We start from the raw sequence: 14,319 nt of genomic DNA, 5'->3' as shown, positions 1-14,319 counted from the left end.
TTTTTGTATTTTTAGTAGAGATGAGGTCTTACCATGGTTGCTAGGCTGGTCTTGAACTCCTGACCTCAGGTGATCCACCAATCTCGGTCTCCCAAATTGCCAGATTACAGCCATGAGCCACCATGCCTGACCAGTTTTAATTTTTAAATCCCACAAATAAGTTAGAACGTGCCATGTTTCCCTTTCTGTGCTGGCTTTACTTCACTTTACATAATGATCTCCAGTTCCATCCATATGATTCCAAAGGACAGGATCTCATTCTTTCTGAATGTCTGAATAGTACTCCTTTGTGTATATGTGACACATTTTCTTGGTCTATTCATCTGTCAATGGACACTTAGGTTGCTTCCTAATCTTAGCTATTGTAAACAGTGTTGCGACAAACATAGGAGTTTAGACACATCTTCAATATATTGATTTCCTTTCTTTGGGTATATACCCAGCAGTGGGATTGCTGGATCATATGGTAGCTAAATTTTTAGTTTTTTTGAGGAACCTCCCAACTGTTCTCCACGCTGGTTGTATTAATTTACATTCCCACCAAGAGTGTACGAGCCTTCCCTTTTCTCCACATCCTCACCAGCATTTAATACCTATCTTTTATATAGAAGCCATTTTAGCTGGGGTGAGATGATATCTCATTCTAGTTTTGATTTGCATTTCTCTGTTGATCAGTGATGCTGAGCACCTTCTCATATGCCTGCTTGCAATTAGCATGTCTTCCTTTGAGAAATGTCTATTCAAATCTTTTGCCCAGTTTTTAATGGGATTATTAGATTTTTTCCTACAGAGATGTTTAAGCTCCTTATATATTCTGGTTATTAATTGCTTTCCAGATGGGTAGTTTAAGAACATTTTCTCCAAATCTGTGGATTGTCTCTTCACCTTTGAATATTTAGTTTGCTATGCAGAAGCTTTTCAACTTGATGTGATCATATTTTTTAATTTTTTTTTTTTTTTGCTTTGGTTGCCTGTGATTATGGAGTATTATGCAAGAAATTTTTGCCCAGATCAATGTTCTGGAGAGTTTCCCCATGTTTACTTGTAGTGGTTTCATATTTGGAGGTTTTAACGTCTTTCATCCATTTAAATTTGATTTTTTTATATGACAAGAGATAGTGTTCTAGTTTTATTCTTTTGCACATAGATATCCAGTTTATCCACCACCATTTATTGAAGAGACATGGATTTTTAATGTCATTGTCTGCTCATTTTACCATCTATATCACTTCTTGATCAATTTTAATCCACTGATTTTGAAAATCTAATTATTTTTAACTGACAGATAATAATTGGGTCTATTTATGGGATACAATATGATGTTTTGATCTATGTAGTCTCCCTAGTGGACATAGTCTGCTTTTACTTTGCATGTTTGGCAATTAGATCATATGCCAAGTATTCTGAATTTTGCCTTGCTCACATTTTTACAGCATAAGTGCTGTGGATTTTTTTAAAATAGATTCATATTCCTAAACTTTGTTCTATGTGTCAGTTAAATTTGTTCAAAACGCTGTGATCCTGGTAATGCTTGCTTTTAAAGTTTCTTAGGTGTAACCAGATCTTCATAAATCTAGGACTAATCAGACATCACTACAGAGATTAAGCCCTTCTGAATACTCTGTATCTCTCTCTGGACAGTCTCTCTCTCATGTTCTGGATATGACGTGATTTTACATTGGCTGGTGAAAACAGGAAGCCCCCTACGTAGGCTGGAGTTCTCTCTCTGTAAAACTCACTCCTCTCAGGTACTTTGTGCTATGAACTCTAGACATCAGGTCCTCCTCTCTCCGACAGCTTCATCTCCTCAACAACAGAAGATGGCCAGGTTTCAACTGAGCTACCCCTCCCTGCACTGCAGGCTCAAGGCAGCAAGCTGGGGAAGTTACAAGCTCACCTTATTTCTTTTCAATCTCACAGGAATCACTCTTTGGTTACCCGATGTCCAACATATAAAAATTGTCATAGATATGTTGTCATTTTTGTTTTTTAAAGTTGTTTTAGGTATGTAGTTAAATCTATTCCCTTTTATTTTTCCTTTCCAGAAGTATAAGCAGTATAACCCAAATTTAAAACCTAAATTATTATGGCATGTAAATGTCCTAAAACTGCAAGCTAATCAACAGTTGAAGAACATTAGAATAAAAACTTGAGTGCAAAGACTGTGGGCCACATGCACTCATACCTACATATATGTAATATGTATGTATGTGTACATATATATTTATATACATGAATTAACATATACACAGGAGAGTATAAACCGGCAATTTATACTTCACTGTGACAGTGCAGCACCGAGTTCAATGTAAAATCCTCCAGTCATTGTGTTCTCCCTCCCCACAGCGCACAGATTCTCTGCACTGTATGGTTACTGTAGGGAAGTGTGGGAGGTGGAGGAAGCTGTGTAAAGGGTAATATCAGTAATTCAGGACTTTCTATTCTGCATTCCTGAATGCCCCTTTCAGCATAGGAATTTAATACAAGGTATTGTCATTGCTCACCTGATTTTTGGTTTCAGAATATAAACTGCTATAAGCCAGTTTATACTCTGGAATAACTGTTACAAAGGATTATCAACAATGTTCCTTTTCTGATCGTGTAAATTTGTGATTGCATTAATTTTATTATTTATGCTTTCAAGATTTTCCAAAACAGATGAAACACATACTTTTTAATTATAAAATACTATAAATATTCAAAATATGATATAGATACCTGTATCAGCAAGGGTTCTCCAGAGAAACAGTACTAATAGATGATTGATTGATTGACTGATAGATAAATGGATAGACAGATATTCTATTTGGAGGTTGGGTATTTGAGGGTGATTATGTGATGAGGGCACAACCTTCATGATTGGAATTGGTGCTCTTACAAAAGCAATCCCAGAGAGCTCCTTTGTCCCTTCTTTCACGTGAGGAGACAGTGAGAATATGGCCATCTATGAACAAGGAAGCACGACTTCACCAGACACCAAATCTTCCAGTGCCTCGATTTTATACTTCCCAGCCTCCAGAACTGTGGGAAATAAATATTTATTGCTTATAAACTACCCAGTCTAGGGTATTCTGTTCTAACAGCCAAAATTTATTAAGATACATAGATATAGATACATAGATATAGACGACATAAATATGGATATAGATGATATAGATATATGATATAGATATACTAATAGACATAGATACAGAAAGGCTCACTTGATATGGACCCTAATGAAAAGTTCCAAGTTATGCAGGATGAGTCAGCATGGTGGAGACCCAGGAGTGCCAATGATGTAGTTCCAGTCCAATGGCTTACAGGCTCAAGACCCAGGAAGAGCTTATGGTTTAGTTCAAGTGTAAAGTCAGGAAAACACTGATGACCCAGCTTGAATGAAATAATGAAGGAGAAATTTTCTCTTATTCATGGAAAAGTTATCATTTTTATCATTCAGGCCTTCAGTTTATTAAATGAGGCCCACACACATTAGGGAAAGCAGTATGCTTTACCCAGTCTACTGATTCAAACGTTAATCTCAACCAAAAATACCCCTACAGAAACACCCAAATTAATGTGTTTGAGTAAATATTTGGGCACTCCATGGCTCAGGCAAGTTGACACATAAAATTAACCATCACAGTACTAATAATGAACACACATCCTATAGGTGTTATTGTTGCTGTTATTTTTTAATATTAGTCAACCTCTTGCCTGACTCTAGCTTCTGGTTTACTTGCTGTTTTTATAGCTAGGGAAAAACATTAAAAGTTAAGTATAGGCTATGTCTATTTAACCAACTTGAAAGACGTCCACCAGAAAAAGTTTCAAATGATATTCTAGAAGTAGAAATAACATTTACAGATCATCCCTAACTAATGAGGTTCCACTTGTGATTTTTTTCCGGTTTTACAATGGGTTTATCAGGATGTAACCCCATTGTAAGTGGTATTAAATGCATTTTCAATTGATAATATTTTTGACTTATGATTTTTTTTGGAATGTAGTCCCATCATAAGTTGAGAACATCTCTATATCTAAAATATATGCTCCTTGACATGACTGGATTCAATATTTATATGAAGGACCATATGTAACTAAACTTTTTAGTATGGCTTCAATCTCGTTACTTGTTATTCATCTGTTCAGGTTTTAAATTTCTTTCTAGTTCAAACTTGGTAGGTTATATGTACCTAGTAATTTGTCCATTTCTCCTAGATTTTGCAACTTATTGGCATATAGTTCCTTATAGTAGCCAGTAATCATCCTTTGAATTTCTACAGCAATAGTTGAAATGTCTCCTTAAAAGCCGCTGTTTCTGCTTTATAGAGCACCCCAAGCCCAGTACCCTTGTGGTTCTGGCAGACTCATAGACGTACCACCTTGATGGTCTTGGACAAAATCCAAGAGAATTATCCAGATTATCAGGCAGAGACTCTTGTTCTCTTCCCTTACTTTCTCACAGAGATGCAGAGTGTCTCTCTATCTCTCTGTTCTGAGACACCTGAAGCTGGGGGTTGAGAGTCACAAGCACTCTTGTGGCTACCACCATTATGACTTCACTGGGTCAGACTTGAAGCCAGCACAGTGATGTGTCTCACACAAGGCCTATGTAACCACTCCCTGGCTACTGCCCATGTTTGCTCAAAGCCTTGGAGTTCTACATTAAGCACATGGAAAAGCCAACCAGGTCTGTGTCCTCCACAGAGCCCCGTCCCATCCTGCCCTTGAGTTGGTCCCTGAGGAGTCTGCAAGCATGGCCGCTAGGCCCAAAGTGCATTCACTTTTTCTGTTGGGTTGAAGAGCACGAAGGCCTCAGTCCAAGGCTGGTGGACTCAGGTCAGTAGAGAGAGAAATCTCAGGCTCTCCATAGTTAAAAGAGAACCCTCCTTAAGATTGAGGGGACTCCATGCCCCAGAATGAGGTGACACCAAACTCTGCCCCTGATGTCAGCCTGGGGGTCCAAGCAGGTCTCTAGAGACTGAAGTGCATTCTTACTTTGTTCCCGTGAGTGTCAGAGAAGTAGGGCCCTGGTTGTAAGGAGATGGCAGCAGGTCAGCGAGGGCGATTTCCAGGTTATGGGAAGAGTCAGGGTGAGGAGTCTGATTACCATGGGGACAATTCTCACTAAAACAGCAAGAGCACTCAAATGTCCCCGCTGTTTTTGGTCCTAGGCAGTCTGGGTGTCCCCGGAATGAAGTGTTGGGCAGAAGCGCTTCTTTATTTCCTCCTCACTAGTATTGTAAAAATTCCTACTGTCAGTGTCAGAGCTGCAGAGGGGAATGGGCCTCCAGGTCTTGTCAACAATTTTTATGATGATCCTGAATATAAACAGTGAGAATCCAGAAGAGCGGGGCCCCTGCTGCCAGCACCTGCTGTCACCTCAGTAAGCCCCAAAATGGGCTGTCATGCTATAGTCTAACACTCACTCTAACTTCCTCCTGAGTTTGAAGGACACAAACTTACCAGGAGAATAGGAGTCCTGTTAGTTCCTAGAGCAGTTGTTTCTCAGAAACCTGTAGAATGGGCCCCAGTTAAAGCCAAGACGGTCATTCTCCGCTGAAGGTGTTGACGTGATGTCACTCTTTCCCGCCAAGGTGCCAGCCTTCCTGCCCACACTCCTACCTGCTGTCACAGGCCATAGCCATCATGCCTTGGGGTCAGAAGAGTAAGCTCCGTGTCTGTGAGAAATGCTGAGAGACCCATGGTCAGCTGCAGGGTCTCACAGGTCCCCAGACCACCGCAGAGAAACAAGAAGAGACTTGCTCTTCCTCTGTCTCTCCTTATTGTCGGGGTGCTCCTTGTAGGTCTCCTGATGCCTTCATTCCTCAGGAGTCTCAGGGAGCTTCACTCACTGGCTCTCCTGATGCAGGCGTTTCATTCTTAAAATCTGAAGTAGCTGCCAAGGGTCAAGGTGAGAAAAGTGCAAGCAGCTGCCAGAAAGCAGCCTTCACTCAGAGCACATACTGAGATCCTCTGAACAGGAAGTAGTTAAGCGTGTTGGTGCAATTCCCACTGGAGAAGCATGAGAAGAAAGAGTCCATTTTGAAGGCTGACTTGCTGAAGTTTGTCAGCAGACAGTACAAGCAGCACTTCCCTGAGATCCTCAGGAAAACCTCTGAGCTTTGAAGGTGGTCTTTCGTGTTGAATGGAAAGAAGTGGACTCCAGCAGCAACTCCTACATCCTTGTCAGCAAGGTGGGCCTCTCCAGTGAAGGAAGTCTGAGTGGTGATAAGATCTGAAGACAGGTCTTCTGACGACACTCCTGGGTGTGATCTTCATGAAAGGCAATCATGCCACTGAAGAGGAGGTCTGGGGCTTCCTGTGTGCAGTGGCGATCTATGCTGGGAGGAGGCCTATAATCTCTGGGGAGCCCCGGAAGTTGATCACGGAAGATTTGGTGCGAGAAGAGTACCTGGAGTACTGGCAGGTGCACAACAGTGATCCCCTGTGCTATGAGTTCTCTTGGGTTCCATGAGCCCATTCTGAAACCAGCAAGATGAGGGTCCTGTAAGTTTTGGCCAAGATCAATGACACTCTCCCCATTTCCTTCCCAAATCTGCATGAAGAGTCTTTCACAGATGAGGTAGAGAGAGCAATGAGCCTGAGAGCTGCACACAGAGCTGACAGTCTTCCCTTGGCCAGGGCACTTTATGGGACCACATCCTATAGATCCTCCCACTTCTAGGGAGGTCTGAAGTAGAATGTTCACTTTATGTTAGAAGAGAGTAGTGAGCCATTTAAGTAGTGCAGCATAGTAGATGCTGGAGGGAACAAGATGTGTGTCTTTCTTTTTTCCAGTTATACCTGGGTAACCTGTAGATTTATCTTTTGTTTTCATTATTATTTTACAAATGTTCTTTCTTTTAAGTGAAGATTTAAATTGTTTCACAATCTAAGTTTCTTAATGTCATAGATCACACATTTATTTCTGTTTCTCAGGTTTAAGACTAAAAGGTTTGTTATTTTAAAACACTTTATTTTTAGTACAGAATAAGGTAACGTGGCATCAGAAAAGAGATCTTCATGGAAATGTGAAAGAACCCAACAGCAAAACAGTTGAGATGACAAAATATTGAAACAAAAGTGGAGTGGTAAATTTGTGTTTTTTCCTAGCCTTTTTGCTCATTGCTTGTAATATTAAATTATATAAACCTGTATTTACTTTGTTTATTCAAACTGGATAAGAAATTAAATAATAAATTAGACTTCCTGCTTACTGTTTTTATTATTTTTTAATTATTGTTTCCCAACAAGTAATTGAGTACCTGCTGTTTAGAAGGCTTCCTGATAGTACTAGTGACGGTAAAGAAAAGGAGATTCAGCTTCTGCCTGTAGAATTTTAGAGTCGAACAGCAACTAATATATAAGGAAGATGATGAGATTCCATCTAAGACATAAACGAGAATTAAAAAGAGGGGATAAGGAAGAGAAGATTTCACATGAATATAGTTAAATGTAAACTATCTGATGAAGGCAGTTCAGAGTATTAGAAAACAGCAAGTCTCTTGACGGGAGTTAATTTAAGGGAAGCTACAGGTTGGGCTGCATGAGACTGTGGGAGTGGTGAGCATGGGCCTGGCCCGCAGATGGTACCTCTCAGAGGTGAGAGACTACCCCTGAGATGGAAAGGAAGTCTTAAAAGTTATTTTGACACTGTAGGTATACCAGAAAGAAATCCCCGACTGGGATAGGAAGTGAAAGAGACCTGTGCAGTTGCCCCAGTTCACACACTGTGTCTTCCGGGCACATCATGTCCAGGGAGTTTGAGAAATATGAATGATACTTCCTTTACATGAAATGCCAAGAGGCCACTGAACCATCACCCCTGTCATAGGCTGGGAGAGCCAGAGTCTGCTCCATTAAAAAGACATTTGAATTAGGTTACTTTGAGTCTAATTTTTCAAACTCTAAGAGAGGGCATGGTTTTTGGTGGTGATGAAGTGAATAAAAATAGGGGCAGTTTGGGTGGAAAAGCGACCTAGGAAGTTTCTGGTCCCTACCACAAAAAAGGAATTTTGAGTTGCCTCCAGGTGAAGAAGACAAGTCCACAGCCAAATTAAATAACAGATGCTCTAATGAGGAAACACTACGCAGTTTTACTGGCTTGGCAGCATTTCAGCAGAAGTGGATTGCTATGTTGTTTGGAGTACTCTCTAATATATTCTGGAAATAAAATTCTGTGAGGGAAGATTGTTATCATCTTGAGTCAAAATACATTTAGTAATAATTACCATTCATTAAAGACCCAAACTTTGCCTAAAACCGTGTCAGGTGATTTACATATAGTATATATAAGCCTAAATTCTATAAGATGCTATAAGATGGGGTTTATCAAATTGACTTTGCAGGTAAAAAACTTACAATTTTCTCAAGTTCACAAGACTGGTAAGTGAGAGAACTAGACTAGACCCTGGATCTGAATTTCTCTAGAGTCCACACTGCTCCACTTCTTCCAGCCTGAGGCAGACCTTGTGTTACTTATTTTCTGCTCACTACTTCAAAACATATCTCAGGTGATACAAAGCAAGACTTCAAACCCCAAATACTGTTTTGGGATACATAGCCCAAGGGATAAGCAATAAAAATACCAAAATGAATGCAAGATATGACTAAAGAGAGATATTTGTCGACAATATCATTATCTGCAATGTCAATGTCAGAAACTTCAAAATACTAGGGCCTCACAAAATCATTTGACTCAGCCTCTTCACTGTAGAAAGTAGATATATTTGAACAGAAGTTACATAAGCAGCGAAATCTGCCTAGTGACAAGAAGGGATGTATCAGCAATTTTTTTTTCTCTGAAGGCACACCTGTCCAGCACTTTCTGATTGGTGCTTCAACTTTCTCGTCTCATATCATTCTTAGGACACATCCTATTCTCTGCAACGTTTGCAGAGGGAAAACTAATGAAGAGTTTGGAATTATGTGGCATTTCTCCAGAAGCCTCTAATAGAAAGTGTAGAAACCAAGATGAAGACTGTGATGAATGACAACTAAAGAAACAAATACCCCATAGTAAATGGAGTAACAGAGATCAGACTGTGTCTTCTTTTAGACCTGGAAGACTGAAGCAGGGCTGTTAGGCTGACTGTTTCTCACTTATTGTTCAGTGTTCTCAGGAACATAAGAGCCTTAGTCTACATGAGTGACCTAAAGTTGAAAGAAGAAACTCAAGGCCTGCAAAGAGTCAAGGTGAGGACCCTGAGCAAGGACTGAGGGAAGACCTCTACCCTCCACAGAGCCCCAAGGAGCCTGAATCTTGATGTAATCCCTGGGAGAGCATAGATAGAGGTGGCCTCATGTGGCATTTCCTATTTTCATTCTGGGGCCTCAAGGAGTGGGAATCTTGGTCTAAGGCTTTGAGACTCAGACAATAAGGGGAGATGTTCATGCCCTGCGAGGAATCAAATGCAGAATCACGAGTGATGACTGAGGGGACCACAGACTCCATAACAGGGAGGTGACATAGAACCTCCCCCCGCCATCAACCCTGGGAGGCCTTGGGCAGAGCTGTCAGGCTGACTTCCACAAGAAGGGTCTCAGAGATGTGAGGGGTTAGTCTGAGGGGAGGGTCCTCAAGTAAACAAATAGAGTCCAAGGCCCTGCCATGAGTCAAGATTATGGTCCCTAGTGAGGACTTAGGAAACCTTCCACCTTCAGAACTGAGAGAACCACACAGAGCCCCACCATTACTGGCAGCCCTGGAATACATCTGCATTGTTGACATGATGTGGCATACTTCCTCGTATGATGTCACAAAAAAGTAAGGAAGTTGGTCTAATGATTGCGAGGTAAGGTCAGCAGTTAGAGGATTTCCATGTTTTTGCAGAGGCCACAGTGCATACCCTAATAACTGAGGGGACCACATACCCTATGAGTGGGAACACACAGAATCCAACTGTTGCTCTCAGCCTTGGAAGAATGAGGACAGGTAAGAACAAATGAGAACAGATGAGAAGATGGTCACATTTCCCTTAGTGAAGGTTTCAGGGTCATTTTGTCTTTAGTATGAGGGGATAGGCCTTAGGACAAGGGAAGGAGAAGTTCCAGACCATGCCAGGGGTCAAATCAAGTGCTGAAGGAACCATCGACCACTAAATAAAAGGGTTAAAAAAGAATCTGGCCCTACCCTGGTTTCCACTCTTGAAGGGCCAGGGCAGAGTTGTGAAGTGGAAGCTCTCCACCACTTCTTTATGTCAGGTCTAGGGGAAGTGACATCCTTAGTCTGAAGGTACAGTAGTCACCATTCAAATGAAGGGAGTTGGGCTCCTAGGCCCTATACGCCAATGTAAGGACCCCAAGAGAGAACTGAGGATCACAGAAAGGCCAGGACAGAAAATTATCCACTCAGCAGTCAGCACCGTGGGCACCCAGACAGCAGTGATAAGCTGAGGACCCCATTCGCATCCTTCTTATGGGTCCCAGGGAGGTTTGTGGTATAACTAAAGAGGAAATGGTTCTCATGACCCACCACCAGTTGGCATGATTGTCTTGAATGTGAAGTAAAAGGACCCCTCAACTCAGAAGACTGGCAGCCACTATGTCACTTTAATATGCCTGAGGCAGGGCTGCCAGGCTAAAGCCTACGATTCAATCTAACTTCTTCCAAAGGTTTCCCAAGGGGCATACTGATCAGGAGAACAGAATCCCAGTGGGTTCCTAGAGGAGTTCCATCACAGAAAACTGCAAATGTCGTTTTCATTATAACCATGGTGGAATTTCCACATTGAAGGTGCACAGACCCTCTCAACCTTCCACCTCCAGTGGGCCCTCTTGATCTGTTCTACTATTCATTCTCCTGCCTGCTGTCCTTTATCAGAATCATCATGTCTCAGGATCAGAAGATTAAGCTTCACACTTGTGAGAAGGTGGGTTTGTTGGAGGAGTTCCTGCTCTACAAGTTCAAAATGAAACAGCCTATTTTGAGGGAAGATATGCTGAAGATTGTCAGCCCAAAATACCAAAACCAGTTTGCTGAGATTCTCAGAAAAGTTTCTGAGCACATTGAGGTTGTCTTTGCAGTTGATTTGAAGAAGGTCAACCCAACTCATCACTTATATGACCTTGTCAGCAAGCTGAAACTCCCCAACAATGGGAGGATTCATGCTGGCAAAGGGTTACCCAAGACTGGTCTCCTGATGACTCTCCTGAGTGTGATCTTCCTGAAAGGCAACTGTGCCAATGAGGAAGATATCTGGCAATTTCTAAATATGATGCAGATATGTGTTGGGAAGAAGTACTACCTCTATGGAGAGCCCAGGAAGCTCATCACTCAGGATTTTGTGAAGCTAAAGTACCTGGAGTACTGCCAGGTGCCCAGCAGTTATCCTGCACACTATAAATTCCTGTGGGTTACAAGAGTCTACAGTGAAACCAGCAAGATGAAAGTCTTGGAATATTTGGCCAAGGTCAGTAATATTGCTCCAGGTACCTTCTCGTCACAATATGAAGAGGCTTTGATGGATGAGGAAGAAAGAGCCCAAGCCAGAATTGCAGCCAAGACTGGCACTACTGCAGTGGCCAAGATTGTTTCGAGGCCAAGTTCAACAGCTTCTCCCAACCCTACTGAAGTCTGAAGTTTTTTCATCCAGTCAAGCAAATATAACATCACCAAAAGGGATTGTTTTTGGAAATACAAAAGAACCTCCAGTAAAATAATTGAGATGATGAAATAGAAAAAAATGATAAAACATGATCAATCTTGGTTTTCCTCATTCCTTTCAGTCTATTGTTTTGTAAAATTAAATGATTTATACCTTGATATGTTTAGCTTGTTAAAAATGTAGGAGAAATTAAATCTTTATAAGTTAGATCTCTTGCTCACTGTGTCTCACATTCCCTAAACATCATTTGAGTCTGGTCTTTGGAAGGTTCTTTGACAGTGCTGGTGCTGCTCAGATAAAGACCAAGCTTCTGCCCATAGAATCGTTGAGGCTAAAAGCTGCAGTCATATAAAGTAAATGTTGAGACATCCTCTATGACTTACAGGAAAGTAGAAAGGATTAGTGAGAAGGGGACATTCCAGTTGAGAGCAGTAAAGCATAAATTTCATGAAGCAAGGCAGTTTGAGTTTTGGGAAACTGAAAGCCAAACAATGTGTTGCAACTTTTAAAATTAGCTGCATTGGGGTGCTAGATGAGGCTATGAAACTGGTAAGCAGAGGTCAGAACCCTCGGATGACGTGTCTCAAAGTTGATAGAGAAAACCCTTTAATGGAAAACTGCACTGTATTATAAAGCCCCAAATCAAGACCTAATACTATATACTGCCTTAGATTTTTCAAATGGCCTAACTGGAAATTCTTCTCTACACTATGCACTTGCAGATTAGGTCCCTTAGTCAAACAATCATCTTTATTAACAGAACCAGGCACAGATCTTGTTTTCTTTCCCTGGCAGTCTTCAAAATTATTCACACAAGCCAATCACATCTTCCCATGCGAACTAGAGGTCACCTTTCCCTCTTGTCTACAAATCCTGCCTCCCAGAGACCTTATTCATTCACTCTGTTCCTGAGTGCAACCCTTGTGTGACCCTGAATGGTATGTGGTGTACTGCTACCCTGCCCTGTGAATATATGTGATTAATAAACTGCTGTTGACCTCATCTGTACAGCGCCCAGTATTGTGTGTTTGAATACCACATAACCATAATGTGGAAAATCCTTCCTCACCAATAAATAGGACACCACTAAAACATGCTCTTATGAATTCCTTCGGGATCATAGATAATCTAAAAGAAATCTTTAGATTTGGACTAGTGGCTTACACAATGAAAGTTTATTTTCTCACAATTCTGGAGGCTGTAAGACCCAGATCAAGATGCCAGCAGGGTTGGTTTCCTCTGAGGCCTCTCTCAGCTTGCAGAAGGCTTCCTGCTTGCAGTCTCTTTACATTGTTCTTTTGTGTGTGTGCATCCCTGGTATTTCCTAGTGTGTCCTAACCTCTTCTTTGCAGGACACCAGTCAGATTTTATAAAAGGACTCTAACGGCCTCATTTTAACTAATCACCTGTTTAAAGACCTTATCTCTGAATACAGTCACATTCTGAGGTACTGTGGGTTAGGACTTGAGCTTGTGAATTTGAGGTTGGTTGCAAAATTTATTTCATAATAGGCAGGAGTGGGAGATATCTTTGCTCTTATCTCAGTGCTGTGGAATGCAATGCACAAGCTACGTGTTCTATGCAAATTATCTCCAGGGAATGTCCCCAAAATAAGAGTGAGATGCACAAAAGCCACTGTGTTGGCTTTTTCTTTTTACCTTGAACTAGAACTAGATCCTATTAGAAAAAGACATTCTAATTAGATTATTGTGAGTGCAATTTGGCAAATTCTAACGGAGGGCTAGATTTCAATGGGAAAGAAATGAATGAAAATATAGGTGGTTTAAATGGAAGGGTGGCTGGGATGCACTGAAGGAGTTAGTCCTTAACAAAATTCTAAAACATCTTAATTATATCTAGATGGGGAAGAACCCAACATCCAAATTAAATAATGGATGCCCTAGTGGAGAAAATCTAATTTTACTTTCTACAGCAAACTTTTGGCTGATTTGGTGTTGTTTGAGAGCATTGCATTTTCTCTGACATATCCTGGATTTAAAAAAAAATCTCAGATAAGAGAATGGTATTGTCTATGTAAAAATAATCAAAAATAAATTCCATTTATTAAACATCTAACATTTTCCAGTGATTATGAAAGATTAAGTCTGAGTGACAAAGAGAAGTAGATCAGTGTGTGTTTTCTGACAGCCACCTCCTATCCCAGGCCTTCTGCCTTGTTCTTCAGCCTCCCCATTTCACATCACTCCACTTGGACACAGACCTAATTTCCTCAAGATTTTTCAGGGGTATGGCATTTCCCAGGAAGCTTTTCATTAAAGAGACAGGAGCCAAGGATGTCAGGGCCTTGCTGCAAAGGGCTCTCAAGCAAGTGAGGGGGTTTCAGGCTCAGGCAGGAGTAAAGGTGAGAATACTGAATGAGAATAAGAGAACCACCTGCCTCCAAAGTGTGCACTGGGCCTTCTCCCCCTAAAGGCCTGACCCCTGTTCTCAGTCTTGGGAGGCCCTGAACAGAATAGGTAGGCTGAGATGTGTGCTCATTTCTGCCTCTAGGACCTCAGGAAGATGAGGGCCTTGGTAAAAGTATGTGAACCCAGAGCAGCTGAGGAAGGAGGAACAAACCTTAGCAGCAGTCAAGGTGAGGACGCTTAGGTGGAAAATCCCATCAAGCCCTTATTTGCAGCTCCCTGAGAACCCAAACATGGAGGTCAAGTTCATGTGAGCTCTCCTTTCCTATGTGATGACACCAGGGAGCTGAGGGCCTTGGCCT

The 14,319-nt window shown here is 41.3% G+C and overlaps 1 protein-coding gene across 1 annotated transcript; it reads left to right on the top strand.

Moving 5' to 3' along the window:
• The first annotated feature begins 10,814 nt into the window (after positions 1–10,814).
• Positions 10,815–11,557, top strand: MAGEB5 (MAGE family member B5). Its single transcript, XM_012448908.3, is given in 2 exon segments — positions 10,815–11,462; positions 11,465–11,557. Coding segments are annotated over 2 exon segments (741 nt in total).
• The last annotated feature ends 2,762 nt before the right edge of the window (positions 11,558–14,319 follow it).

Source organism: Aotus nancymaae, unplaced genomic scaffold (genome assembly GCF_030222135.1).
Source record: "Aotus nancymaae isolate 86718 unplaced genomic scaffold, 86718_ANA_hifiasm-v0.15.2.pri h1tg000058l, whole genome shotgun sequence".
Lineage (NCBI taxonomy): Eukaryota > Metazoa > Chordata > Mammalia > Primates > Aotidae > Aotus > Aotus nancymaae.
This window is presented reverse-complemented; position numbering and strand designations above follow the sequence as displayed.